The 26,751-nt window shown below is 40.7% G+C and overlaps 1 protein-coding gene and 1 non-coding gene across 2 annotated transcripts in view; both read right to left on the reverse strand.

Annotated features, from left to right (window-relative positions):
* ATRNL1 (attractin like 1) overlaps positions 1-26,751 on the reverse strand; it is a 602,420-nt gene that overhangs the window by 25,410 nt on the left and 550,259 nt on the right. The window contains exon 29 of the mRNA XM_038758614.1: positions 22,241-22,364. Coding sequence (XP_038614542.1) covers positions 22,241-22,364 — 124 coding nt within the window. The remainder of the gene's footprint in view (positions 1-22,240; positions 22,365-26,751) is intronic.
* On the reverse strand, positions 3,724-3,861 carry LOC119938857. The gene has a single exon (XR_005454554.1). It is a non-coding gene; the product is annotated as a small nucleolar RNA SNORA7 (small nucleolar RNA).

The raw sequence follows: 26,751 nt of genomic DNA on the forward strand, positions 1-26,751 counted from the left end.
CTTCCTCCCTTCAAAGCCTTCCTGAGCGCTCACCTTCTCCAGGAGGCCTTCCCAGACTGAGCCCCCTTTTTCCCCCCGCCCCACCTCCTTCCCCTCCCCATATCACTTGTATATACATTTGTACAGATTTATTACTCTATTTATTTTACTTGTACATATTTACTATTCTATTTATTCTGCTAATGATGTCCATATAGCTTTATCTCTATTTGTTCTGATGATTTTGACACCTGTCTACCTGTTTTGTTTTGTCGTCTGTCTCCCACTTCAAGACTGTGAGCCTGTTGTTGAGTAGGGACCGTCTCTATGTATTGCCGACTTGTACTTCCCAAGCACTTAGTACAGTGCTTTGCACACAGTAAGCGCTCAATACATACGATTGAATGAATTAATGAATGAATGAATTAGCACTGTCACTGACAATAACAATGGGGCATCCTAGAAATCCTGTGGCATTTCCCCACACTATTCCATAGGCTGGGGAAAAACCTAAGAACCACTTCCTCCAACTTGCTTCTAGATCTCAGCATAGGTTGCCTTTAGATCTGAGACTTGGTTATTCTTCATGACTCTGACTGCAGTGATGACAAGTGTTGGGGCCTAAGCCATTTCTTAACACATTTCTTCATAATGATGCTGGAAATTTGTTAAAGAGTGGGAGATGTCAGTCTAACTACTGCTGACATTTAGGAAGGAGCTGCCAAGATGTGAACAGAAGAGTAGATCCTCAGATAATGTCATGAACACTTGATTGACAGATTCTGTTGCAGTTTATCCTGCAAAAGACCGATTCCATAAGCTATGGAAGTTCACTTTTCCTTTATAAAAACTGGAAACGACCACCATTTGGGGGAAAGAGAGGCCACTAACTGAATCTTTTAATTTATGTATGACTGGAATTTCTTGAATTCTTGGGCAGAACATGATCCTTTACAGGACTTTAGCTATACTTGATGTTATTTTTCATTGTTTTGACACTTTATACAAAACTTTTAATGTGACATTAAAAAAACCCTGTAGTATGTGGAGATATTTACTCTTCAGATTCCACTTATTCAATTTGACTGATTAATTTTAGACTTAAGCAGGCATTAAATCCCTAATCAGGTAAGTGCCTCTTGAATTTGAGCTAGGCTGCAAATTTGAGTATAATAAACATAAAACTGCATTTATTACTCGGCATGTAATCTTTATCCCTAAAATCCAGTAAGCAATTAATATAATGACCTCTTCACAATAACTTATATTCCATTCCTAAACAGTGAGCACATTTTAAAAAGTTAATTCTTATACTTAGTATTTTATTTTCTTTGGTAAAAATGTGCCTTACTGTAACTGCCTCAGGGAGTGAGTATAGAAACAAGGCAACAATAAAAATCAAATAAAAATATAATTCTGATCAAAACAGCAGCACCATGAAACATGAAACAATAAACTTGATTTCTGTCTCTTAATAGGGAAGGTTAGTTTTCAGAAATACAAGCAGACTTTGTGAGGGCACATTAACAACTTCTGAGAAGTGGGTAAGATGGGGTACAGTTTCCACCTACACATGTCCCTAAAGAGCTGGGACACAGGGTTTGTGTCTGACTCCAGATTGTACATGCTAAAGTGGGTGTGTCAGGGGAAGCAGCATGGGTCTGGGAATAAGAAGGTCATGGGCCCTAATCCCAGCTCTGCCACTTGTCTGCTGTCTGGCCTTGGGCAAATCACTTCACTTCTCTGTGCCTCAGTTATCTCTTCGGTAATTAAGTAATTAATCAGGGGTTAAGACTGTGAGCCCCATGAGGAACAGGGACTGTGTCCATCCCAATTTGCTTGTATCCACCCCAGTGCTTAGTACGGTGCCTGGCACATAGAATGCGCTTAGCAAATACCACAATTATTATTATTATAATTAAAAAATGTCCCATTTTCCTAGAGGTTCACTCTGGTTAGTTCACACTTTCCAAAATGAGCACTTAGAAAGGATCCCATGTTGACAACCACTACAAAGCTGTACGACTGACTTCTGGAAGTGAACTGCAATTAAATACCCCCAAACCCAAAGAATGGAATTCAGGGAGGCTCCAGATGCTCCTTTCAAATTCAAAGTGGATGGACACTTGAAACAAAGCAAGTTGAGGAATATTTTCAAACCTTCAATCGAATTCATTAACAGACAATTTCGCTACTGAAAACTACATTTTAATGACCTGAGCCAGCTACATGAACTTCTCTTGGAATCCACTTTTCCACCCGAGTTTCCCGCTGCAGTGAACACATCCTTCCTATCACAGAAGCCCATAAACTCGATATTATGCTTGACCTCTCACTCTTCTTCAGCTCTTACCTTTTACAGTCTGTCCCTAACCACCTTGGTTTTTACTGCTGCCTTGTTTCTATAGCTTTGGAGGCAGTTACAGAAGGGAACATTTTAAAAGAATTAAATAAAATTCTATTTATTTTATTTTGTTAGTATGTTTGGTTTTGTTCTCTGTCTCCCCCTTTTAGACTGTGAGCCCACTGTTGGGTAGGGACTGTCTCTATATGTTGCCAACTTGTACTTCCCAAGCGCTTAGTACAGTGCTCTGCACACAGTAAGTAAGCTCTCAATAAATACGATTGATGATGATGATGATGATAAAATGCCAAGTATAAGAATGAACTCTGTGCCCTAATGGATAGAGCTCGGTCCTGAGAGTCAGATGGAGCTGGGTTCTAATAATAATAATAATGATGGCATTTGTTAAGCACTTACTATGTGCGAAGCACTGTTCTAAGCACTGGGGAGGGTACAAGGTGATCATGTTGTCCCACGTGGGGCTCACAGTCTTAATCCCCATTTTACAGATGAGGTAACTGAGGCACAGAGAAGTTAAGTGACTTGCCCAAGGTCACACAGTAGACATGTGGGGGTGCTGGGATTAGAACCCATGACCTCTGACTCCCAAGCCCATGCTCTTTCCACTGAGCCATGCTGCTTCTCTATCGGCTCTGCCACTAGTCTGCTGTGTGACATTACGCAAGTCACTTCACTTCTCTCAGTTATCTCATCTGTAAAATAGGGCTTAAGACTTCGAGCCCCAAGTGGGACACAGACTGTGTCCAAACCTGATTAGCTTGCACTTAGTACAGTGCCTGGCACGTAGTAAACACATAACACAAACCATACCCCAAAAAAATCAACTTTCAAAATTTAATCCTTATGTTTGAGATGTAATGAATCCCTAACGTAAGAGCTCGATCTGATGAGGTTTAAAGAAAACACCTAGTGGTAGCAGAGTTATATTATGTGGGTACTGGGGAACACCTTAAACTGCAGGAGGGTCATGAACTCAACCTTACTATTTAGGCAACATCTGTGGACAAGGAGAACAAGAAAAAAGGTTGCTATCCCTGCCTTGCCACATGCCTATGGTTTCTGTGGATTGTGGATTTATTCGTAAGACCCTCCATGTAAGAGTCTCAAGAAATGGTAATTTCTTCTACTTTTATTCTTTACTTCCAAATGCCTAGTCTTGTCTTATGCTGTCGAGTCATCTCCGACCCATAGCAACCCCACAGACATATCTCTCCCAGAACGCCCCACCTCCATCTGCAATCATTCTGGTAGCATATGCATAGAGTTTTCTTGGTAAAAATACGGAAGTGGTTTATCACCGCCTCCTTCTGTGCAATAAACAAGTCTCTGCCCTCGACTCTCCCATACCGCTGCTTTCCTGGCATAGGTGAGTTTGTTTGACTTGCTGCAGATTGCTTTCCATTCACTAGCCACTGCCCAAGCAAGGATTGGAATGGATATGCCTCTGCTTGACTCTCCCTCCTGTAGTCGAGACTGGTAGAGTACTGGAAACCCTCCAGGTGTGTTCCTGAGAGGGGGAAATGCCTCGTATAGTGGGCTTATTATGGTATTTGTTAAGCTCTTATTATGAGCCAGGCACTGTATTAAGTGCTCGGGAGACACAGGTTAATCAGGTCAGACACAATCTCTGCCCAATATGGGGCTCACAGTCTATGGGGAAGGGGGACCAGGAAGATGAAGAAACCGAGAACCAGAGAATTGAGTGACTTGCACCAGGTCACGCAGCAGGATAATGGTAAAGATGGGATCAGAATCCAGGTCCACTGACTCCCAGGTCCATGCTTGTTCTACCACACCATGCTGCTTCACAGTATTTTAATTTATTGTTATTATTATTATCTTAATATTTCCACATTGCATACAATATCATTGATACAATAGCTCTGAGAAGAGATTTAAGGCTCTTTTGTGATAATAGGTATAATCCATTACCAGGGATTAAGAAACAAAATCACTGGCCACCTTTCTCTGGCCAGAGAGGTTTGGCATGAACTTTTCAGATTTTTAATCCCTGCTCTGCTCCACATTCCCATATCAGCCAAAAGGATATCATATGATCACACTGCTACTCAGGGCACCTCTCTGGATTTTGGGAGGCTTGCAATTTGTTCCTTAGCCCATTAGCTAGTCTCAGATTTTGCTGCCACAAGGCAATAATACCCATAACAGATCCCCTTCCAGAGGTTAAGTTCTGTTTCAACATTGCCATGGCTTGACGCTTGGTTTCTCTGCTCAGTGCTTGCTATGTGCCTGTCATCTGATTCTGCCTTGTAGCAATTTATGTTTGATTGCCTGCTTTGCCCTGTTGGCAACAAATACATTTAGAAAGAAAAGAGTAAATAACAATCCTCAGGCTTTCCTGCCAGGGAGTAGACATGGGGTGGTTCCTGCCTTGACACACAAAGGGACCTTATCAGTTTGTCTAAATTCATTCAATCATTCAGTCACATTTATTGAGCACTTACTGTGTGCAAAGCACTGTACTAAGCACTAGGGAGAGTACAAAATAACAACAGACACATTCCTGCCCACAACAAGCTCACAGTCTGGAGGGGGAGACAGACATTAATATAAATAGATAAATAAATTAATTAGATATATACAAACACATATATGCTGTGGGGAGGGGAAGGAGGATGAATGAAGGAACAAGTAAGAGCAGTGCAGAAGGGAGTGGGAAAAGAGGAGAGGAGGGCTTAATAAAGAAAGGCTTCTTGGAGGAGATGTGCCTTCAATAGGTTTTGAAGTGGGGGAGAGCAATTATCTGTCTGAATGATCTGTCTAAAGTCTAAATTATCTGTCTAAAGACATCTGTCTAAAGCAGCTGCTTAGAACATGGTGGTTAGGTGACGGACGTATGAGACCAAGAGGATGGACAGGCTGAGAGCGGCTCAGAACCACAGGGGCTGGAATCTCCAGGCCGTTGGGACTCTGACAGCTTGACAGTGCCAAGCACTGTGTCCTGTCAATGTCCTGAAGTTGTGAGGCATACAGCATTTTGTAACCAAGATTCTTGGCTCTCTAGACTATAAACTTGTTATGGGCAGGGAACACGTCTGCTAATTCTGTTGTACTGTATTCTCCCAAACATTTACTACAGTGCTATGTACATAGTAAGCACCCAATAAATATCACTGATTGACTGATTGATTGACCTGGGTGGGGACATAACTGAAGGCTGCCCCTTATAAGCAACTGTTCAGCTACGACATTTTTCATCTCCGATATTTTCACTTCTGTAAGTTGTTTTAATTATGTTTGCATTATTTTACTCTCCTGGTGTATGGCTTGCTCTCTTCTACTTGGATTGTAAGTCCCTTGTGGGCTAGAGAATGTGGCCCTGGTAAATTCCTCCGCTAGACCGTAAAATCTTTCACGGCAGGGATTATGTCTACTTACTCTGTTGAGCCCTCTCAAGTACTTGGAATGGTGCTGTGTACTCACTAAGTGTTCAATAAATACCGCTGATGGATTTTTTTTGTATTCCATACAGAGCTTAGTGGTGCCTTGTTCAGTGTAAGTACTCAATAAACGCTAATAACGAGACTAAATGGGTGTCACTGGGATTACTGCAAAGACGGGTGGTTTTGTTGACTGGGGCGATACAAAGAATTGATTGATGCTGAAGAAGTTCTAATTCAACCCAGAGCACAAATAAATAAGAGCTCTTGTTGAGCGTGAATACTAGTTCATGAAGGTTTTATTCACATGATCATAGAAGACACATTCTTCTACTCTGACACTAAATTCATTAAATCATATTTATTGAATGCTTACTATGTGCACAGCACTGTACTAAATACTTGGGATATAACAATACAATGATATAATAATAAGCAGACACATGGACCTGGATTAAAGATGAACTCCAATGGCTGTGGTAGCAGGAAATAGAAAGGTAAAAGCCTCTGTGCTATGCTGGAATAGCTAAGGAGAACAGAAAACTACATTCCTAAGACCTCTCCCAGCCCCTGTCTAACACCAAACTAACTCCTCCATAGTCATATACTGTTTTAGTTTTGGAAAAGTATACTATTAAGGATGATCAGTATGGGCAGTATAGAGCTTATAGAGCAGTGGAAACAGCAGTACTGGTGAAAGGACAACCTGCTTTCCTACACACCCACACCCTCACACACATCTCTCACACAAGTGTATATTTCACACAGAGATGTGGTGTGTACAAACATACAAACACATATATACACACATTTATTTTTAATGGTATTCATTAAGCGCTTACTATGTGCCAGCTGAGGTAGATACGAGCTAATTAGGTTGGACACAATCCCTGTTCCACATAGGGCTCACAGTCTAAATCCCCATTTTACAGATGAGGTAACTGAGGCACAGAGAAGTTAAGTGACTTGTCCAAGATCACAGAGTAGATAAGTGGTGTAGCAGAATTACAACCCAGGTCCTTTTGACTCCTAGGCCCCTGCTCTATCCACTAGACTGCACTGTTTCTCTCTCTCTGTCTCTGTCTCTCTCTCTCTCACACACACACACACACACACACATTTATACTTGTTTTTGTACTCAAGAAGTTGCCACATAGTGATGCTCACCCACCCACCTACACGTGTTTGTGTGGCTGAAAAGCCCAACGAAGAGTTTACACCTGACCACTCCACACAAACAGATTGGACTTTCTTGTGCTGTTGGGCTTGCTGTTTGCACAACAAACTGCTGATTTTGCTTTTGCTTTGGAACCCCCCTGGAAGATCTTGAACTCTGAGTTGAATTCTAGTATAGACACACTGCCCAATTCCCTATTAGCCAGGTGAATTATTCACAAAGGTATAATTTTTGACTTACCATAGAAAACTATCCACTGTTTTCTGGAGGCTTAGAATGACTCCTGGGCTCCATTAGACTAGAGCAATGAAAGACTTCAAAATGCATGGCTAATTCAGTGAGGCAAGCTTCCATATCAACAGGATTCCCAGGAGAACTTGCACAGTGTGCACTGCATAACAGAAGAATTTGTAAGAAGAATGATTGTCATTCATTCTGGGTTTCTGAGTTGAAAACAATATGGAGAGAGAAAGAACAGTGGAGACTGAAGGAAGCACTGATGAAAGCAAGCTCTTTGGGACACACTAAATTATATTAGCCTGACATTAGAAGCTCACAAATTTGATATTTCTGGTCCTGATTTCATCTGCAAAAAGACAGATCAGATTCTCTATGTTTCATCTATTTCTCATGAAAAACTTACCAAGAAAGAATTGGTATATGGTAAGATTCAATATGCTTCTGCACCGAGTCTTGGAAATTTTCAGGCCTGTGGATTTTACTTAAGAGGCTAGGTTAAAAAAAATATTACTCATCCGGTCCCACTTCCCCCAGGGTTATCAAGCCCATAATTTATTTATCAAGTGTGTCCACATGAGCAGAGTCAGTTTTCCAGTTTAGCTAAGGTTCTGGTTTTCAGTCAGAGTAGTAGTAGTAGTAATAGTAGTACTAGTAGTAGCAGCAGCAGTAGTAGTAGTAGTAGTAGCAGCAAGGGTACTTCTTAGGAACTGAGTGCAATGAATTATTCTAAGCAATTAGGAAGCACAAGTCAAGATGCCTGGCCAGAAAGAGCTTTGGATGTTTTTGAGGAGTGGGGAGACGTGGCCTGAAAGGTGTTTTTAGAAAAATGAAAAATGGGCAGCAGAGTGAAGCGTGGACTAGATTGGGGAGAGACAGGAGGCAGGAAGGTCAGAGAGTAAAGCTGATGCAATAGTCAAGTAGAGATATGAGAAATGCTTGGATCTGTATAGTAGTAGTTTAGATGGAGAGGAAAAGGTAAACATAGCCTAGCCCCCCCACCCCCCAAAAGTGGTGAAGATGACTAAGGTATAAATGCATAATTGCAAAAGGTGGCCAAAGGAAATGAGATTTGCACGGTTATAAGAAGTTGGAGAAGACTTACTGGTGGATATGGGATTTTAGGTCTTTGAAAATGGAGAAAGCTGAGGTCTGAAAGATTTGGAAGACAGCTAATAATAATAATAATCATGGTACTTGTTAAGCACTTACTATGTGCCACACACTATTCTAAGTGCTGGGGTAGATACAAGTTAATCAGGTTGGACACAGTGCCTATCCCACATGGTGCTCACAGTTGTAATCGTCATAATCCCCATTTTACAAATGAGGTAACTGAGGCCCAGATATGTGAAGTGACTTGCCCAAGGTCATACAGCAGATAAGCAGCAGAGGCAAGATTAGAACTCATGTCTTTCTGACTCCCAGGCCCATGTTCTATTCACTAAGCCAGGCTCTGGGGATAACGTGAATAAGGTGTCAGATTTGGGCAGCTGTAAGCAGTGTACAGTGAGAAGATGAGTTTAGGAGGAGAAACGAATGACAGCAGTGTTGTTGTGGGTGAGGAGATCCAATCTGTAAAATCTGGAAAGCTGGGGGAGACTTCTGAAGCTGAGGTTTTCATCTTGACATATTTACTGGTGCTTCGAAGTAGGATTTCAGTGCCTCTGTTAGCATAAACACAATCTGTTGACCTCTTATCTATTAAAGATCTGCATACAAATACACTTCATAAAAATCTGAACACAAAGGAGAGAGCCATTCATCAGCAGAATGAAGATTTTTCGTAATTTAAACAGAATGTTCTGTTATAGTTTGACATGTCACACGTTATATTTATGAATTATCACCATACATTTTCCTGTTACTGTTATGATAAAGAAATTTCCATATACATGCATTATAGGCAGGGGGTATATAATGAGAAAGGAGAAACGTTTAGGTTTTTTCTGGATTACATATCAGCTGTTTCTATGTTCCGAGAGAACATAGATAATTTCCAAATAAATCCTAAAATGACAGTAATGCCAGGCTGTGTCCAACCTGACTAGCTTGTATGACCTTCAAGGCTTAGAACAGTGCTTGGCACACAGCAAACACTTAACAAGTACCATAAAAAATGATAATTATAATCATTATTGTTATGATCCCCTCTTAGGTAGAAAGCAGGTTCAGGTGTGTATGCCCTGCCTCCGGGGACTTGTAAATCTCCTTTCTCCTGAGGTTTATGAGGGCGGGGCTAGCATCGAAGGGGTCTGAAAGGGTGAACCTACTTAACATGTATGGTCAGGCAAAGCCTTACTGCTGGCCTCGTCTGTGTCCAAAGAGGGCAGCTTCCTAGGGATCAATCAATTAAGAATATTTCTTGAACGAGTACTCCTAGCTGAGCACTCCACTAAGCATTTTTTTATGGTATACATTAAGAGCTTACTATGTGTCAAGTACCGTTCTAAGCACGGGTTAATACAAGTTAATCAGGTTGGACAGAGTCCCTGTCCCACATAGGGCTCACAGTCTTAATCCCCATATTACAGATAACTTAGGCACAGAGAAGTTAAGTGACTTGCCCAAAGCAACACAGTGGACAAGTGGCAGAGCCAGGAATAGAACCCAGGTCCTTCTGACTCCCAGGCCCTTGCTCTATCCACTAGACCATGCTGCATACTTGGTAGAGTACACTAGAGTTAGTAGACAAGACTCCTGCCATAGACACATTTTCTTCTTTCCAAGCACAAATGAGTACAAATGGGAGTTTGTAGAAGGGCCTGAAGGAATCTTCCCTCTCAGCTGCTCCTGGAGAATACAAATTTGTGTTTGCCAAAAGGAGACTAAAGCTACACAGTATTCTCCCTTCTCATTTATTTTATTATTCTATTTACACTCAGCATGACTGATTGAATTGGGTCATTACTGATCTGGTCATATTAATAACTGGGCCAGGCAGGCCACAAACATCAAATGAACCAACTTTACTTAGTACTTATTACTGTAGCAAAAATATATTTGAAATACTGTCTCCCCCCTCCAGACTGTAAACTCGCTTTGGGCAGGGAACGTGTCCATTTATTGTTACGTTGTACACTCCCAAGCTCTCAGTACAGTGCTTTGAGCTCAATAAACATGACTGAGTGAATGAAAGTTACATGTTTGGGATACGATAAGAATAATAACTTTGGTATTTGTTAAGCATATACTATATGCTAAGTACTGTACTAAGTGCTGGGGTAAAGATAAAGAAGTTGGACATGGTCCCTAATGTACATGGGATCATCATCATCAGTGATATATAGTGAGCAATTACTGTGTGCAGAGCACTGTACTAAGCGCTGGAGAATACAGTATAACATAGTTGGTACACATGTTCCCTTCCCACTACCAGTTTACTGCCTAGAGATTCACCGTCTATTGGAGGGATGGAGAAGAGGTAGTGAATCCCCATTTTACACATGAGGAAACTGAGCCCCAAAGAAGTTCAGTGACTTGCACAACTGGCATTACCAGGATAAGAACCCAGATCCTGTGACTCCCATTACCATGCTCAAAAGTCACAATCAACCAAAACAATCCTAACAGTGTCTCACAATTTTACTGCCCTCTAATCTGGGTGAGTCAAAATTGTTTTCAATCTATTATTCCTATATTACAAAAGCAGACAATTGAGGAACAGGACATTTTTCAAATGTCTCTTTCTCAACAGAGTCTCTGTCTATTTGAGTTGCTTTGATTAGCCCCTAGCTTAATGGCATCTGCATGTAGGCATTTACTACTATTATTTGCTGGCAGTAATGTGGATGTTGATACATTGTTTACTGTTTGAAATCATTTAACAGCAAAGTTGAGACTACAAATGGAAGAGGTTTGTGATGTGCTGCACAATCTAATTACTCCCAGCTTAAATATGACCTGGAGGCTTTAAGGAAGAAATTTGCCCTCCAAAGCCTGCATTGCAAACTAGGAAGTCCTTTGGATGAACATATGAAGTCGACTCATTAATGTGCCTGCCAATGCTTTCGAATTGTATTTTAAATGATGTCCTACTTTAGGCAGATAATTGGCCCAATTCTTCCCTTTCTCTGGGCATGCAACTCCCTTTGAAATCAATGGGAATTGCACATTCACAGGGAGGAAAGAACTGGGTTATAGGCTGAGTTAATGGAATAAAGGGCTTTGTAGATCTCTTAAAGCCTGTGCAATTACATTTTGGTCTCACACAATTCCCTAGGGTAACCAGCAATTTGCTGGCCAAGCAAACCCAGATGATTTGGCTTTCTGAGAAGTGTCACAATTTATGGTTCAGGGTAACATATAACGTAAACACACAGCCCATGTTGGCTCAGTGCCACATTTTGACTTAAGAGCACGGTCACTAGAACCTGGTGATCTCTGCTGTCATTCACTTCTGGCTGACCCAGACAATAGCTGAATTTCAAGATCATCTGCAGAGTACGTTTCAGATAACAAAATTCAATGTTCCCAGATTTTCTGAACACAAACATTCCTGTGGGCTAAAGTACAGTTACAATAATAATAATAATAATAATGATGATGATGGTATTTGTTAAGTGCTTACTATGTGCCCAGTACTGTTCTAAGCACTGGGGGGGATACAAGGTGATCAGGTTGTCCCACATGGGGCTCACAGTCTTTATCCCCATTTTACAGATGAGGGAACTGAGGCCCAGACAAGTTAAGTGGCTTGCCCAAGGTCATACAGCTGATAAGTGGTGGAGACGGGATTCAAACCCATGACCTCTGAATCCCAAGCCCGTGCTCTTTCCACTGAGCCACGCTGCTTCTCAAATTGTGGTCACTGAAAATGTTCATCACAATACTTAAAAGTAGAAAGTTTGCTAATTGAATTTTAGAAACCAAAAAAATGTCCTCTATCATTTTGAGTTAAGAATGGACAGCAAACCAAGAAGCTTCCCACCTTAATTGGAAGTGGGCAATTCAGTTTAAAGCTGGAAGGAAAGGAAATGAAGTGATCTACAATCCCCAGGGGAACTTGGCTCCACAAAAATCCATGAGGGACCAAGGATGCATACTGACCCCTCCAGAATTACTTCTGTTAGTCCTGACCCCCAAGATGACCCATGACTAGTATTCTCCTATGCCATGGTCCCCCAAAATTGCTTCTGACTCTGCTTCTAGACTGAGCCTCTTCTGAGGATGGATCATGTCTATCAGCACTATATCAATCAATCGTATTTATTGAGCGCTTACTGTGTGCAGAGCACTGTTGTTCTCTCCCAAGTGCTTAGCACAATGCTCTGGACACATTATGCACACAACAAATACCATTGATTGATTGATGATAACTCTCATTACCCAACGTAAACCAGACCATATTCACTGCCTACGTGCTCCAGCTTTGACCTAGAAATCCCCTCATTTCCACTTGCCACAAACCTTGGGGATACCATCTACACCCACCCCTCGTGTTGAACCTGGTCTATATAAATCAAAAGTGACCTCCAATAGCCTTGACCCCCAGTAACAAGAAATGAGCATTCTCATGGTATCATTCACCAATCAGTCATTTATTTTCCTTTACTTTAGATCCTTCCAGTATTGTCTTGAAACTCTGACCATTTTCTCCATCTGGCCTAGAGTTGAAACTCTAGAGGAGTCTCTAGAAACTGGATCATCTTTTGAAGGAGGCCTGGGAGAGACACAGATATAGTTGGTTGATCAGTCTGATGGACTGTGCTTAAAAATCTTAGTACAGTGCTCCGCACACTGTAAGCGCTCAATTCATACGATTGAATGAATGAACCTGAAAAGAGCTGAGTGCAGTGTGGAAGGACATAGACAGGATAGTAGCAAGTTTGGAAAGTAGGGATCAGCCAGGTTCCAGGACTGTGTTCAGGATGGAAGAGAACTTGTATAGCAGTTTTTTTTTTTCCAAAATGTCTTCACACGCATGACCTTATGTTTTCTTCACAATGTCTTGGGGTGGAAAAAGAGCCTGTAAACTCCTTTGTGGCAGGTGTCATGTCTATTAATTCTACTGTATTTCACATAATAAGCATTCAATATATATTCATGCTTGATTTCTTGAATGATTATCCCCAATATAAACATGAGGGCGTTGCGGCAGAGAAGGGTAAACAACTTCTCCAAGTCCTTCCATAGAGCAAGGGAAATAATAATAATGACATTTGCTAAGCGCTTACTATGTACCAAGCACTGTTCTATAAAACCCAGGTTTTTTGGCTCTTGTCTCCTGCTCTTTCCACTAGGCTAACACTGCCTCCCATGTTGAATTAAGGGCTGGGATGTTATGGAAAGGACTTGGTCGATAGGAACGATCCTAGCAACCCTCTCGCAATAGAACTCTGACCCTGCTAAAATTATGGACCCGATTCTCTTGTGGCCACGAGGGTATTTGGGATGGTGAAACTATGGGAGTGCAGCTAGGAGTCTAAAGATAGTTTGGGGGTTGGGAGCAGGTGGACAAGAAAGGCAGCAGCAATATTTGGGAGCCCTGGAAAACAGGAATAACAGAAACAGCTTTAAGGGGACAGAGAGACAATTTGGAGGCTGGTTTGAAACAGCCCATTTTCACCTAATTGGTTTATAGTAGGCAGATATTTTCACTTCATTATTTTCTGTGCTGATTGGGTTGTGCTTCCCTCATTTGTCAGAATTGGCTCAGGATGGAAGAAGCAATTTGTTTTCTTTGGGTTGCTACCACCACTCTCAATGGTCGGCTGCCTTGAACTGTGAGGGGCAACACTTGGTCCTACATTTCCCAAGAACACATCTTGGGGTCAGACAGAACTATGACAAAATGCAAATTTGTACTGAAACACTACGTACAACTGTTTGATCAGGCAAAAGACTTTTCTTAATAGAGAAGCTGAACGGAGAAGCAGGATGGCGTAGACCTGGGAGCCGGAAGGTCATGGATTCTAATCCCGGCTCTGCCACTTGTCTGCTGTGTGTCCTTGGGCTAGTCATTTTACTTCCCTGTGCTTCAGTTACCTTGTCTGTAAAATGGGGATTGAGACTGTGAGGCCCTCATAGGACAGGGTCTGTGTCCAACCCAATTTGCTTGTATCCACCCCAGCACTTAGTACAGTGCCTGGCACATAGTAACTGCTTACCAAATACCACAATTATTATTATTATTATTATTATTATTATGAACTGTGACATATTAAGGAAAACAAAAGTCCTTCTTGGTTTTATTTATTCCCGGTGGTCTGACTCTCAGTTGTACATCTTTTCACTACTTTATGACATCTCTTTTAGCAGTAGGGACCAGTCTTTCTCCTAGCAAGAAGTCAGAGCTTGGGGCCTGGAGCAGCTTCATATAGTTACATCTTCACTAGTGATTTCAATGAAAAAATTCCAGAAGGTAAGAACCAAACCTGGTCATTAACTTGCTTTCCACTGTACTCAGCAGAACATCAGGCACAAGTCAGGTCAAAATGAGTGTATTAAATGAAATGTTTGCAGGAGTACTCTACTGTTCACAAAACAATTTGGATCATTTCCCTTACAGATTTTTGAGACCTGAAAATTGCAGCTGCCGGGGAAAGGTGCCTTAGAAAATTCTTGAGGTAAATTTTTTATGAGAGAATTATTTTAGGACCCGAAAGGTGGGCCAAAAATAATCAGACCTGAAGGATATGAAAAATATCACCAAGAAAACACCTAAAAACATGATCCCACAGGTGAGTGTTATCAAGAGAATTAAGAGAGGACAGTAAATCATATAACTTTCACCTAATTTTTTTTTACTGAGGCTTTTTTTTTTAAATTAAAGCACTGCAAACTGTTTTAGAAAAAAGGGGAGGGTCTGAATTTTATTTCAGTGGAAACCTCAATAAGAGAACCTATGCAGCTCTGAAAGCAGAAGTGTTAATACACCTTTTCCCAGAAACAATGAATTACACTGAATGGGGCATAGTTAAGCTAGGACTGTAGAATCACTCAGATTCCTAAAGAGGCACAACAATGATAAATATCTGCTCACAGTTCACGACTCATTATGTTGAAAGGAGCAGTGGAGAGAGTCTTTATAGTTCAGGCAATTGTACTCAATATGCAATGTTCAAAGAGCATCTATATTTTAAAAATATGGTAATTGAATGTTGAGGATAGAGTAATTGCATATCCACCAGAGTTATGACTGTTTCTTGGAACGATGGAGATTTCATAATATTCAACATTTATCTTTACTTTCTTTTTAATGAGGACAGCTTTTGATGAGTAGATTCGAGCCATAATTTTCAAAATCATAAAAAGGGACACAAGTAAAGATAGCACACTTCCTAAATTAATTTGGACTCTAATTTTTTAGAATTATCCACACAGATATGCACCCAAATTATGAACACATCTTGGAATGTCAGTCAAATCTAAAGTCCTACTTCTTTTTAACCTTCAATTTCATATCAAATTTGACGCATGGTGGTCAGCAAGTCAAATGGGTATAAAAACAATTTATAAGAACAAACCATGGATCTTAGCATATAACCAGAGAGTTGAGGTACCCTAAAACAGGCTTTGAGTTGTACAGAAATTTAAGGCTAAAGTACACCCCTGAAGCCCTGGTTATAACAATAACTTCCCTGAGCAATTACATCCGGATAAAAGTATTGTGAAGTCTTGTCACTGCAGCATTGAGTCAGCTGAGAAGCATGATGTGGGGCTACCAGTAACAGTAATAACAGTAACAATAATAATAATGATGGCATTTGTTAAGTGCTTACTATGTGCCGAGCACTGCTCTAAGCACTGAGGAAGATACAAGGTAATCAGGTTGTCCCACATGGGGCTCACAGTCTTAATCCTCATTTTACAGATGAGGTAACTGAGGCCCACAGAAGTCAAGTGACTTGCCCAAAGTCACACAGCTGACAAGTAGTGGAGCCAGGATTAGAACCTACGACCTCTGACTCCCAAACCAGTGCTCTTTCCACTATGCCATGCTGCTTCTCTCTATAAATGGATAAAGCATGGGCTTAGGAGTCAGAAGGACCTGGGTTCTAAACCCAGCTCTGCCACATTCATTCATTCATTCAATCATATTTATTGAGTACTTACTGCGTGCGGAGCACTGGCCTAAGCACTTGGAAAGTACAATTTGGCCACATATAGATGGTCCCTACCCAACATGTCTGCGGGGTGACCTTGGGCAAGTCACTTAACTTCTCTGTGCCTCAGTTATCTGTAAAAGAGGGATTAAAATACTACTACTACTACTACTACTACTACTACTACTAATAATAATAATAATAATAGTATTTGTTAAGTGCTTACTATGTACAAAGCACTGTTCTAAGCGCTGGGGGGATACAAGGTGATCAGGCTGTCCCACGTGCAGCTCACAGTCTTAATCCCTATTTTACAGATGAGGGAACTGAGGCACAGAGAAGTTAAGTGACTTGCCCAAAGTTACACAGCTGACAATTGGTGGAGCCAGGATTTGAACTCATGACCTCTGACTCCAAAGCCCATGCTCTTTCCACTGAGCCACACTGCTTCTCCAACTGTGAGACTTATGTGGGACAGAGACTGTGTCCATCCTGATTATCTTGTACCTACCCCATCACATAATACACTGCTAGGCACATAGTAAGTGCTTAACAAATGCCATTTAAAAAATCACCTCCTCCATTAACAGGATTCTGATGCATCACTACATACACAAAAAGGCCTGGTTGCTTCTGTGTCTAACAGTTTGGCAGTGCAGGGTAGACTCTAGAATCAGTCTTGCCATTACAAGCCAAACCATAATAAAAAATTCCATTAACGAGAACACAAAAGTGGTGTTTGAATATAGTCAGAGTAATTTTTCCTAGAGAACCATCTGCCCTTTATCCTTATTCATCATGTATGCTATATTTGTGTACTTATAATGTAGAAACTTGAGCTTCTATTATGTCACGATTTTGCCCAATACAGCAGCGTATTATAATAATAATAAAAATAATGGCATTTGTTAAGCACTTACTATATGTGAAGCACTATTCTAAGAACTGGGGAAGATAGAAGGTGATCACGTTGTCCCACATAGGGCACAGTCTTAATCTCCATTTTACAGATGAGGTAACTGAGGCTCAGAGAAGTTAAATGACTTGCCCAAGGTCACAGAGCAGACATGTGGGGGAGCCGGGATTAGAACGCTGACCTCCGACTCAAAAGCCCATGCTCCTTCCACTGAGCCATGCTGCTTCTCAAGTGTATCATATATATTGCTCACTGAAAAGGGATGATATAATGAAAGACTTGAATATAATGCACACAAATAAGAGGGCAAGAACTGAAGTTGTCAGGACTACATAGCAACTAAAATATTAAGGTTCTTCCTTTTAATGATTAATCTCAGTATTATATTTAAACCTCAACAAATGCATTGAGGTTAATATTTATGCATTTTATATATGTGATGAATTGTGACCACAAAATAAATCAAAGGTCATTAAAAATAATAACCACTCAGAATATCAGCAAAAAAGGCAAACAGCTATTTGTAGAAAGAACGAATCACTCCTAAAATTCGCTTCTGTTTTAAGGGGATGCACAATGCCATTTTAAGAAAGGAAAAATGAAAATTCCTTATGCAATTTTGAAAACAATGAATCAGTACTGAATTGAATTCAAAACAAGATACCTAAAGGTAACATAAGGCACTGAAATAGTTTCATTTCCTGATGCAAAAGGAAAGTCTGGTGGCAACATTATCTTTCTCAGACTATACAATATAAGAGTTTAGGAATGTTACAAAGCAAGGGTTTCACAACAGTTAAGAAGTAATTAAGGCATGGACCAACCTCAGCAATAGCCAGTCAAAGGTGAGTTTGAATAATGGCAGAGATGGCCATAGACAGGGAAGGGATTTGTGGAAGGAATGAGTTTGGGCTGAAAAATAATTCTGGCAATTATGGTTTATGGCGTAAAATGTCGAAGAAATGGAGAACAGAATAAAACACACGTAAGAGAGAACCTGAAGAGAGGAGAATCCTTGATACAAATTTAAGGCTAAGCAACAATTTTAACTAAACAGTGTGCAGATGCAAAATCGACATGACAGTATTTGAAAAGAAAGATTGCCTGAGCATTGGGAGATAGCATCACTTTAAATAAGAATTAAGTAATTAAGAAAAAAATGAAAGGATAACAGGATCTAAAATTTTAAACTTTCAAAAAGTGAATGAGAGAAGTTTTTGGCTAAGACAATCAGAAATTCGGCATCCCTGGGGGAAGAATCAGAAACAGTTTCCAGATTTTGCTAGATTGCAGGATGAATGTGTCAGATGATAAGTCTGACACTGGCAGTAACTCTTCCTCAAAAATGTAGCTTCTATATACAGAGATCTTCAGGTAAACCAATTTCTAGTTTCACCCCAGCTGCCAAAGCTCAGTCTCGGAGGACTGTACTTCAGCAAAGACTTGTCAAATCCCCCAATTGCTTTTCATTACTGAAATCCTTCTGTATCATTTTTGCCAGCTTTTTTTAAAAAATAACAAATTCATATAGGATTGATTTTTAAAAGACAGAACCAGTTCAGGTTACTCATTCATTTTCTTTAATGTACAAAATAGTCGGGAGTGGCAAGATCTGGGGGTGAAGCTATTTGTGGGTTCTTTGTTTCCTGGGTTAGTCTCTAATAAAAAATACTGAGAAGTGTCATTCCTTATTTTACACATTAAAATATGACTGTGCAATTCTCCTCAATTCATGTGCTTTTGTCCCATTAATGTTAATGGAAAGTACTCGTGTGCATCAAAGGGAGAATAGAGCCCTTTGTCTTTTTAATTGGTGCCATAAAACAATAAACGAATTCATTAGGTTCTGCTATATGGAGGAGGAGTCAGGCCACAGAATCTCCTGCTTTCTGTTGGAGGTAGATACTGTCTAGTTCTCTGGCTCTGCACTGCATAGGCACAAAATATATGAAAAGTCCTCAAGATTAACAGGATAACTGCTAAATTAATGCTATAGGAGGAAATAATGTTTATGATGTATCTCAAAAATACAAAGCATCAGGAAGCAACATGGATGAAGTATTTTGCAGGGAAAACTACAACTTAATAGAGGACAAGAAAGCAATTAACAGTGTAAAGTCACTGATGCAAAGGATGGGCCTAGAGATTAGAATCTTATTAAAACAAATGCTGGTACCATTTGATTATAATGAGATAAATGGAAGGCTCCAAAACAATCATTATAAGGGAATGTGAAAAAGGAAAAAGAATTCACCATTTTATTACCAATTTTGGTTGCATTTATGACCACTTTATTTTCCAGATTGGAGCCAAAAAACTATTTAATAATTTTAAAGGTGCTTGCTATTTTCTAAAATCAGTAACTCAAATAGGACAACAGAATTATGCTTCTGAAATTTAATTCCTCAGAATGGGGCTACTGGTGAATTGAGATTGTCAGTAATATTTGCTCCCCGAAATGAGAACAGCAGATAGCCTATTCTCATCACCCATGCTGAAAAACAACAAAAAAGATCCCTTGGGAAAGGGTTCTGTCTGTAGGCTAATGCATGTACTGTGTACTTTTCTCCATGTAATCTTCCCTCACAGATATGTAAAATCTGTCTTTCATTTTCCCAGATAATGCTACTGAAGAGGAGATCATATTCATGTTTGCAAATGTGCCTGAAAAAACTGCTGTGCAACTGACAATTTCATGCCTATGCAGTTGCGCTTTGCAGCACTTCTCCATTTGCTATTCACAGGGCCTGATGTTGTTTTGATTCCTGCCTCCAGCCATTAAGATCTTCCCAAAGCCTGGGATCCAAAAGAGCCTCCCCTCTCCTAATTGCCACATGTCAGCCCAGTCTGAGTATCCCTGAAGTTTCCCAAAAGATTGTAATATGCCTTACAGCAGGTGAGTCTTTGAGTCTCGTACTGTGCCTGAAATTTCCCCAAATTTGTTTGCTTTTTTTAAATGGAATTTGTTAAGCACTTACTATGTGCCAGGCACTGTACTAAGCACTGGGATAGATACAAGCTATTCGGGTTGCACACAGTTCATATCCCACAAAATGCTCCTAGTCGTAATCCCCTTTTTATGGAGGATGTTACTGAGGCACAGAGAAGTTAAGTGACTTGTTCAAGGTCACACAACTGACAAGAGGCAGAGCCAGCATCAGAACTCAGGTTCCCTCATTTCTAGGCCCGTACTCTTTCCACTCGGCCATGCTGCTTGTATGGTTTACATACAAATTCTGTTGGCCTAAAATTCTATGCTGCTGATGAACCTATGCTGTAAGAAAATTCAAGCTGTAGTAATAATAATAATAATAATGGTACTTGTTAAGCGCTTACTGTGTGCAAAGCACTGTTCTAATCGCTGGAGGGATACAAGGCGATCAGGTTGTCCCACGTGGGGCTCACAATCTTAATCCCCATTTTACAGATGAGGTAGTAATCTAGCAGTGCATACATGTGTACAATCATTTTTCCTGACACTCCTATCCCGTTGAATCCTGACAGGCAAGCCTGATTGGAAGAGCATGGCCTGATTCACTAAGAGATTTCAAACCAAAACTAACAGCGAAAACATGTTATGGAAGAGGTAAGTGTAACTATAAAGCCCAGGATGTATGGTAATTCACCCAATGAGACACGGTTAGAGAAGCCGTATTTAAATTAAGCTCAGTGGGAGATTAATTTGGGGGAAATCCTGAGTCTATTTTTCATCAAGGTGTTAAATCTTTTCTATGGGATAACTCCTGAAAAGTCAAGTTGCTTCTGGCTATAAACTTCAAGAGAGAGCAATGAAACTTAAAAGGAGGATAATAATTTTCATTCAGAGAACTATTCTGGGGCCCTGCCAGGTTCAATCAATCAATGATGGTATTTATTAAGCTCTTACTATGTGCCAAGCACTGGGGTAGGTTCAAGACAATTAGGTTGGACACAATCCCTTTCCTACATGGGGTTCATAGCCTAGGTAGGACAGGAATTGAATCCCCATTTTACAGGTGATGAACCTGAGGCACAGTGCAGTTAAGTGACTTCCCTAAGGCCACACAACAGGCAAGTGGCAGGGCCAGGAATGGAGAGACCAGGTCCTCTGACATCCATGCTTGAGACCTTACTGCTAGACCATGCTGTTTCCCATGCTGCTGGCTGGAATCTTGGGAACTGGTCTGGATACTTGCAGAGAGATGCCTTGAACCAGTTACTGCTTCAGCTCCAGAGGCTAAAGAGTTGGGAGCCTCTCTTTCACCCCAACCCCTTGCTAGATCTTCAACAAAAAGGCACCTTGGGATTCAGTCTATGACAGCAGTTGCATCCCCAGAAGATACACTCCGACCCAAGAAGCAAAAAAGACATCCAGGAAAGTACAGTGTCTGACACATAGTAAGTGCTTAACAAAATACCATAAAAAAAATAACTGGGGTGGAGGAACTGAGTGAAGGGAAAAGGAAGAGGAAGAGGAAGCTGAGTTGGATGGAGAGAAGACAGTAGGAATCCAGAAACCACCTCCAGACATAGTAATTTTAATTAGCATGGCCTAGTGGGTAGAGCATGGGCCTGGGACTCAGAGGGATGTGGGTTATAATCCTGGCTTCACCACTTGTCTCCTGTGTAACCTTGGGTGAGTCACTTCACTTCTCTGGCTCAGTTACCTCATCTGTAAAATAGGGATTGAAACTCTGAGCCCCATATGGGGCAGTGACAGTGTCCAACCCGATTTGCTTGTATCTAACCTAGCGCTTAGAACACTGCCTGGCACCTAAGTGCTTAACAAATACCACAGTGATTATTATTATTATTATTAAATACTTGTCAAAAGTATTTTGAAAAAAAAGGGAGGGCTCGAGGATCCAGTCCCCTCTCTCTCACTGGCCCCAATGACATGGCATTTTCCAATGAATAGTGCTGAGGATATTTACAATGTTTCCTCAGCCTTTCAGTTTTCTTTGATGGCTTCAGCTCCCCATATAACAGCTGTTGTGGTATCTCAATGAGGGAAGCTGAGTTAAGGCGAGCATTGTTTAGGGGCCTGTCAATAGTGAATGCTAGTTCTGATGTGTGGATGACACTGATGAAACTGCTCAAGAACTTGGAAGTGACATTTGTGGTAGGCTTAATACTCACGTGCAGTTCCTTCTCTTTAGGTCTTCAGACTGGTGCCCCAATGCTGTCAGCCACTCAAAGGTTTTTTTTTTAATTTGTTTTTCTCCGACCTTGTCTGTCCATGCAGAATTAGACAATGTGCTCCCTAGACAGCGGAATTCAATGAGAGCATTCAACTTTGCATCACTGATAGAAGTCCTCAGTTGTGTGCAGGAATTTATGGGTGATGGATGGGAAATAATCACAGCCTGCTTCAGGATTATTGTTAGCTCATAACTTTGTGGTTCATGTTATTTGCATGTCTTTTTATGGATGGACTTTCAGGGCAGAGTCAGCCATGTTGAGCAGTTTTTTTATGACTGACTCAAGGGCTTTTGATGTTACTTGTAGCCTGTTGAATTGGCAGTTTTTCAGACCTGACCAGAGGTATATTATTAAACTAGCTTTCCAGCTCCCTGCTCTACCCTTAAACATGGCTACAATGAGTTGGTGGAAATAAGATTGGTCATACCACACAGAACCCGTTGGACAGAAAATTATACACAGTGTACATTTTAAACAAAAACCTGTTCTTGTTTTCTTCAGGGATTCTAGGGCATTTTAAACTATGAAACTCCTGGCAAATTCTACAGGCACTTCAGCTTCCGCAGTCTCCACCAATCCCCCAATCGTTTCCTGTCTGGGGGAACCAACCTATAAAGCAATGCTTTAAACTAGTAGGATATGATCTAACAAGATGATCCGGAAGCTATCACTTCTCGTAGAGTCATACTTTAGCAAGGCATGAACGTCTTACGCATTATATGATACAATAAGTGTCCAGACTATCTCTCTTACCAGTCCAGATCTCTCACATAGTTAACATTCTTGCATCTTTTCCTACCTCCAGCATGTCCCTACCAACACAAACTCAATTCAGCACACAATCAACTCATCTTATTTCCTAAATCACCTCCTCCTCCTTTGACCTTTCCCATCACAATCAAAAACAACACCATCCTCTCTTTTCCAGAAGTTTGAAAACTTAGCATCCTCTTTGATTTTTCTCTGCTTTCACCTCCGACAGGTCTTTAGATCCTGTCACTTTTTCCTTCACTGTATGTCTCAGACCTTCTTCTCCTACTAACCTTATGACTAGGACCATGGTCCAAACCCTTGTTTCTTCATATCTCAATCAATCAGTAGTATATACTGAGAATCTACTATATGCAGAGCACTGTACTAAGGACTTGGGGAGAATACGATGTAATTAGAAGATATCTACATTCAAGAATCTAGGTCATTCTCTTAAATCACCACTTGGAACACCTCACTTCCCTTTTCAAAAAATCTCTATTGCTTTCCTGTTTCTCTCTTCAACCAATCAATAGTATTGATGGCACAGCCACTGTAGGGCAAGCACTGGTCTAGGTGCTTGGGATAATTTAATGAAGAGATGAAGTTCCTGTCCTCAAAGATCTTATAATTTAATGTGGAAGATGACAGAAATAAATTGTTTACAGTGTGTGGGAGCAGGAAGAACAACACAGATACAACTGGCCATTGCCATGGCATAAGGATGTTAAGATGAAGAACGGAATAAATACACAGAGGTCATAAATTGATATATTCATGTTTAAAAGTGATTGTTGGATGATGTGACCTGGGGTGCTGTAAATTAATTGGATACTATTTTTCCTGGAAGATCTAGGATTTTCATGAAGACTCTGAAGGAGAGAAGAACTGTGGTCTGGCAGATTTTATAGGGGAGGGAGTTCCAGACAGGGAGAAGAAGGGTATGAGCACTGGGATTATTCAGCAGGAAGGCTGAATACAATGTACAGTAAAAAGATTATCTTGGGATGAACTAGGAATGTAAGAATAAAGAGAGAACAGAGGAGAGATGTAATGAAAAAGCTGGCCAAAAGACTAGAAGCGAGAGAAAAGCCAATTGGAAGAAGTTAAAGCTGACCATATTGCCTTTGTTCAAGCCGAGGATGATAGAATGTTTTGGTGGACACTCTGACATTCCCATCATCTGTGCTAACCAGGCACAATCAGATCATAGAAGCAGAATGGCCGCTGTATTAAAGCTGTATTACATAATACATTTAAAAGTCCTTCCACACAGGTGCAGTCTCTGGGGACAGTAACAGCAATGGAAAAAAAATTCTTTTCACATTTTTTTTGTAATCAATACAATTGAACTAAGCTGATCATTCCTCTGGTTTGTATTACCAAGAAAGCTGCAAGACAATAGCAACATGTAAAACTGCCATTTAGCAAGTAGGGCCCACTTCTGTTATTTATTTGAATAGTGGTAAAAAAAAAATGTGGCCATGTAGAACATGGTTCTGTTATGTCTGAAGCAAAATACATTAGTTTCTGTGGAGATGACACAAAAGTCTCTGTTAAATTGTACTTTTTGGTGGAAGAACAGAGTCAAGATTAGCAAGGTTATGAAGAAACCCCAAGTGGATGTTCCCAAAGGATAGACTACTTAACTCCCCCCAAAAGCTATAAAAACTCAGTTCACAAGACAGAAAGGTCTTACTATTTTTCATGATCTCAGAAGTTACTTCACAGGTCAAGTTTTAGAGAAGTTGCTTATCACATCGATGGTGGGCTGATGTAATCATATCTGTACATCTTATGGAAGCTCTGAGAAGACCTAGTTACAGGGTCTTGTAGGAATGTATAGACTCAATAAAAACATTTCTGACAATGAGGGAACCAGATATCCAAACCAAATGTCACATCTCTGTGATTACTGAGTAATTTTTGGTTCTAAAAACGCCCATGGCACAGCAGGCTCTTCACAGTAGCAGAACTTCAGAATCTATTATTAACCAAGTCATCATATGGTGGTTGTTTGGAAATAATTGAAAAGGTTGAAGGGTCAGAACTAAGAGAGGCACAAAACAATGACACAGTAAGGGAGTAACCAAGTGCCCCAAACCACTTCCACATTACAAACATGAATAATGCCCAGAGCACACGGAAGAAGCCGGGAGAGTCACAAACACCCACACTGCAACACTGAATGGCAATGTAGATTAAAGTTGCCTCCTGTCAAATAAACTGATGTATCCATTGTGTAGCATGAGCAATAGGGCACTGAACTCCCATGACTTTACTAGTTATAGTGGGTGCAGAGAGCAGGGAGGATGGAAGCGAGCTCTCTATAATAGACTAAGAAGTTTATTGTCCATGGAAAGAGGGAGTTGCTTGGTGTTCATGTAATGAGATAAATTTATGAGGAAAATTCTGCATGAGTTTAAAGAGAATCGTATAAGACTATAAGATACACTGCAATTTGCAACACATAGTGCTATGTAAGAGATGATGGTAGGATTACAGGAGACCTCTAGGAGCAAGTGCTCTCACCAGTCAATCACAGCACTAGAGTTAAGAAGGCAGCCAGCCACAGAGACAAAGACAGCTACAGAGGGAGAGAGGGCGACCGGAGAATTCTAGTGCAAAAAAAGCGGCAGAGCAATGGTAAATACTAGTAATAATTAGGGTATTTGTTAAGTGCTTACTATGTGCCAGGCACTCTACTAAGTGCTGGGGTGAATACAAGCAACTTGGGTTGGACACAGTGCATGTCCCATTTAGGGCTAACACTCTCAATCCTCATGTTACAGATGAGGTAACTGAGGCACAGAGAAGTGAAGTGTCTTGCCCAAGGTCATGCAGCAGACAAGTGGCAGAGCTGGGATTAGAACTCAGGATCTCTGACTCTCAGGCCCGTGCTCAATCCACTTCTCCATGCTACTTCTCTGAAGGAATGGGTCTTCTTTCTACCAAGTGCTTAGAAAAGTATTCTGCACACAACAGGCACTCAAAACATGCAACTGGTTGACTGGGAAGAAGAGTATGTGGAAAGGGAATGGTGACACCAAACACAGAAAAAGTAGGAAGGAGTTTAAAAATACTACAACCAAATAGTCATGCCAATTACCTAGCAGTTATTAATCCCTTCTTTAGTTAAATATTATTGTAAGCAGCAAATAAATGTTCTCCTATAAAACACTGCACATACATGGGCTGTTTCACTGTACTCTCTCAAGCACTTAGTACAGTGTCCCCCCACAAAAAACACTTCATAAATACCACTGATTAATTTTTGTCTGCATAGCAACCCCCATGATCAGCCAGAATAGTTATGCATTTATGAAAAACACTTTTTGCCTTCAAAATATCCTTCCTTCAGAAGTGTTGAAAAGTGAAGAAAAGTCTCCTGGTTGCAAAATCAGTCTAGGTAGACATAGCAGGAAGCTCAGAAAAGGTTTGACAAGGTTACAGCAGCACACTTCCTCTTCAGTACATGCAATGCAACAGCTCTGGAGCAATTGGGGTGGGGTGGGGTGGGGCGGTTAGGAAGGTCAGGGTACCCCAGAGAAATATTCTAAGTTTGGGCAGGTTTGGTTGCTATTGCCAACATAACACATGTGACGTCATCTGCATTTCAGCAACTGGTTCTTTCCAGGGCCTTAGTTGAAGATATCCCAGCTATGCGTGGGAAGCCCCAAAATTCTCTTTAAGACTCA

This window comes from Tachyglossus aculeatus, chromosome 16, assembly GCF_015852505.1.
Source record: "Tachyglossus aculeatus isolate mTacAcu1 chromosome 16, mTacAcu1.pri, whole genome shotgun sequence".
Classification (NCBI taxonomy): domain Eukaryota; kingdom Metazoa; phylum Chordata; class Mammalia; order Monotremata; family Tachyglossidae; genus Tachyglossus; species Tachyglossus aculeatus.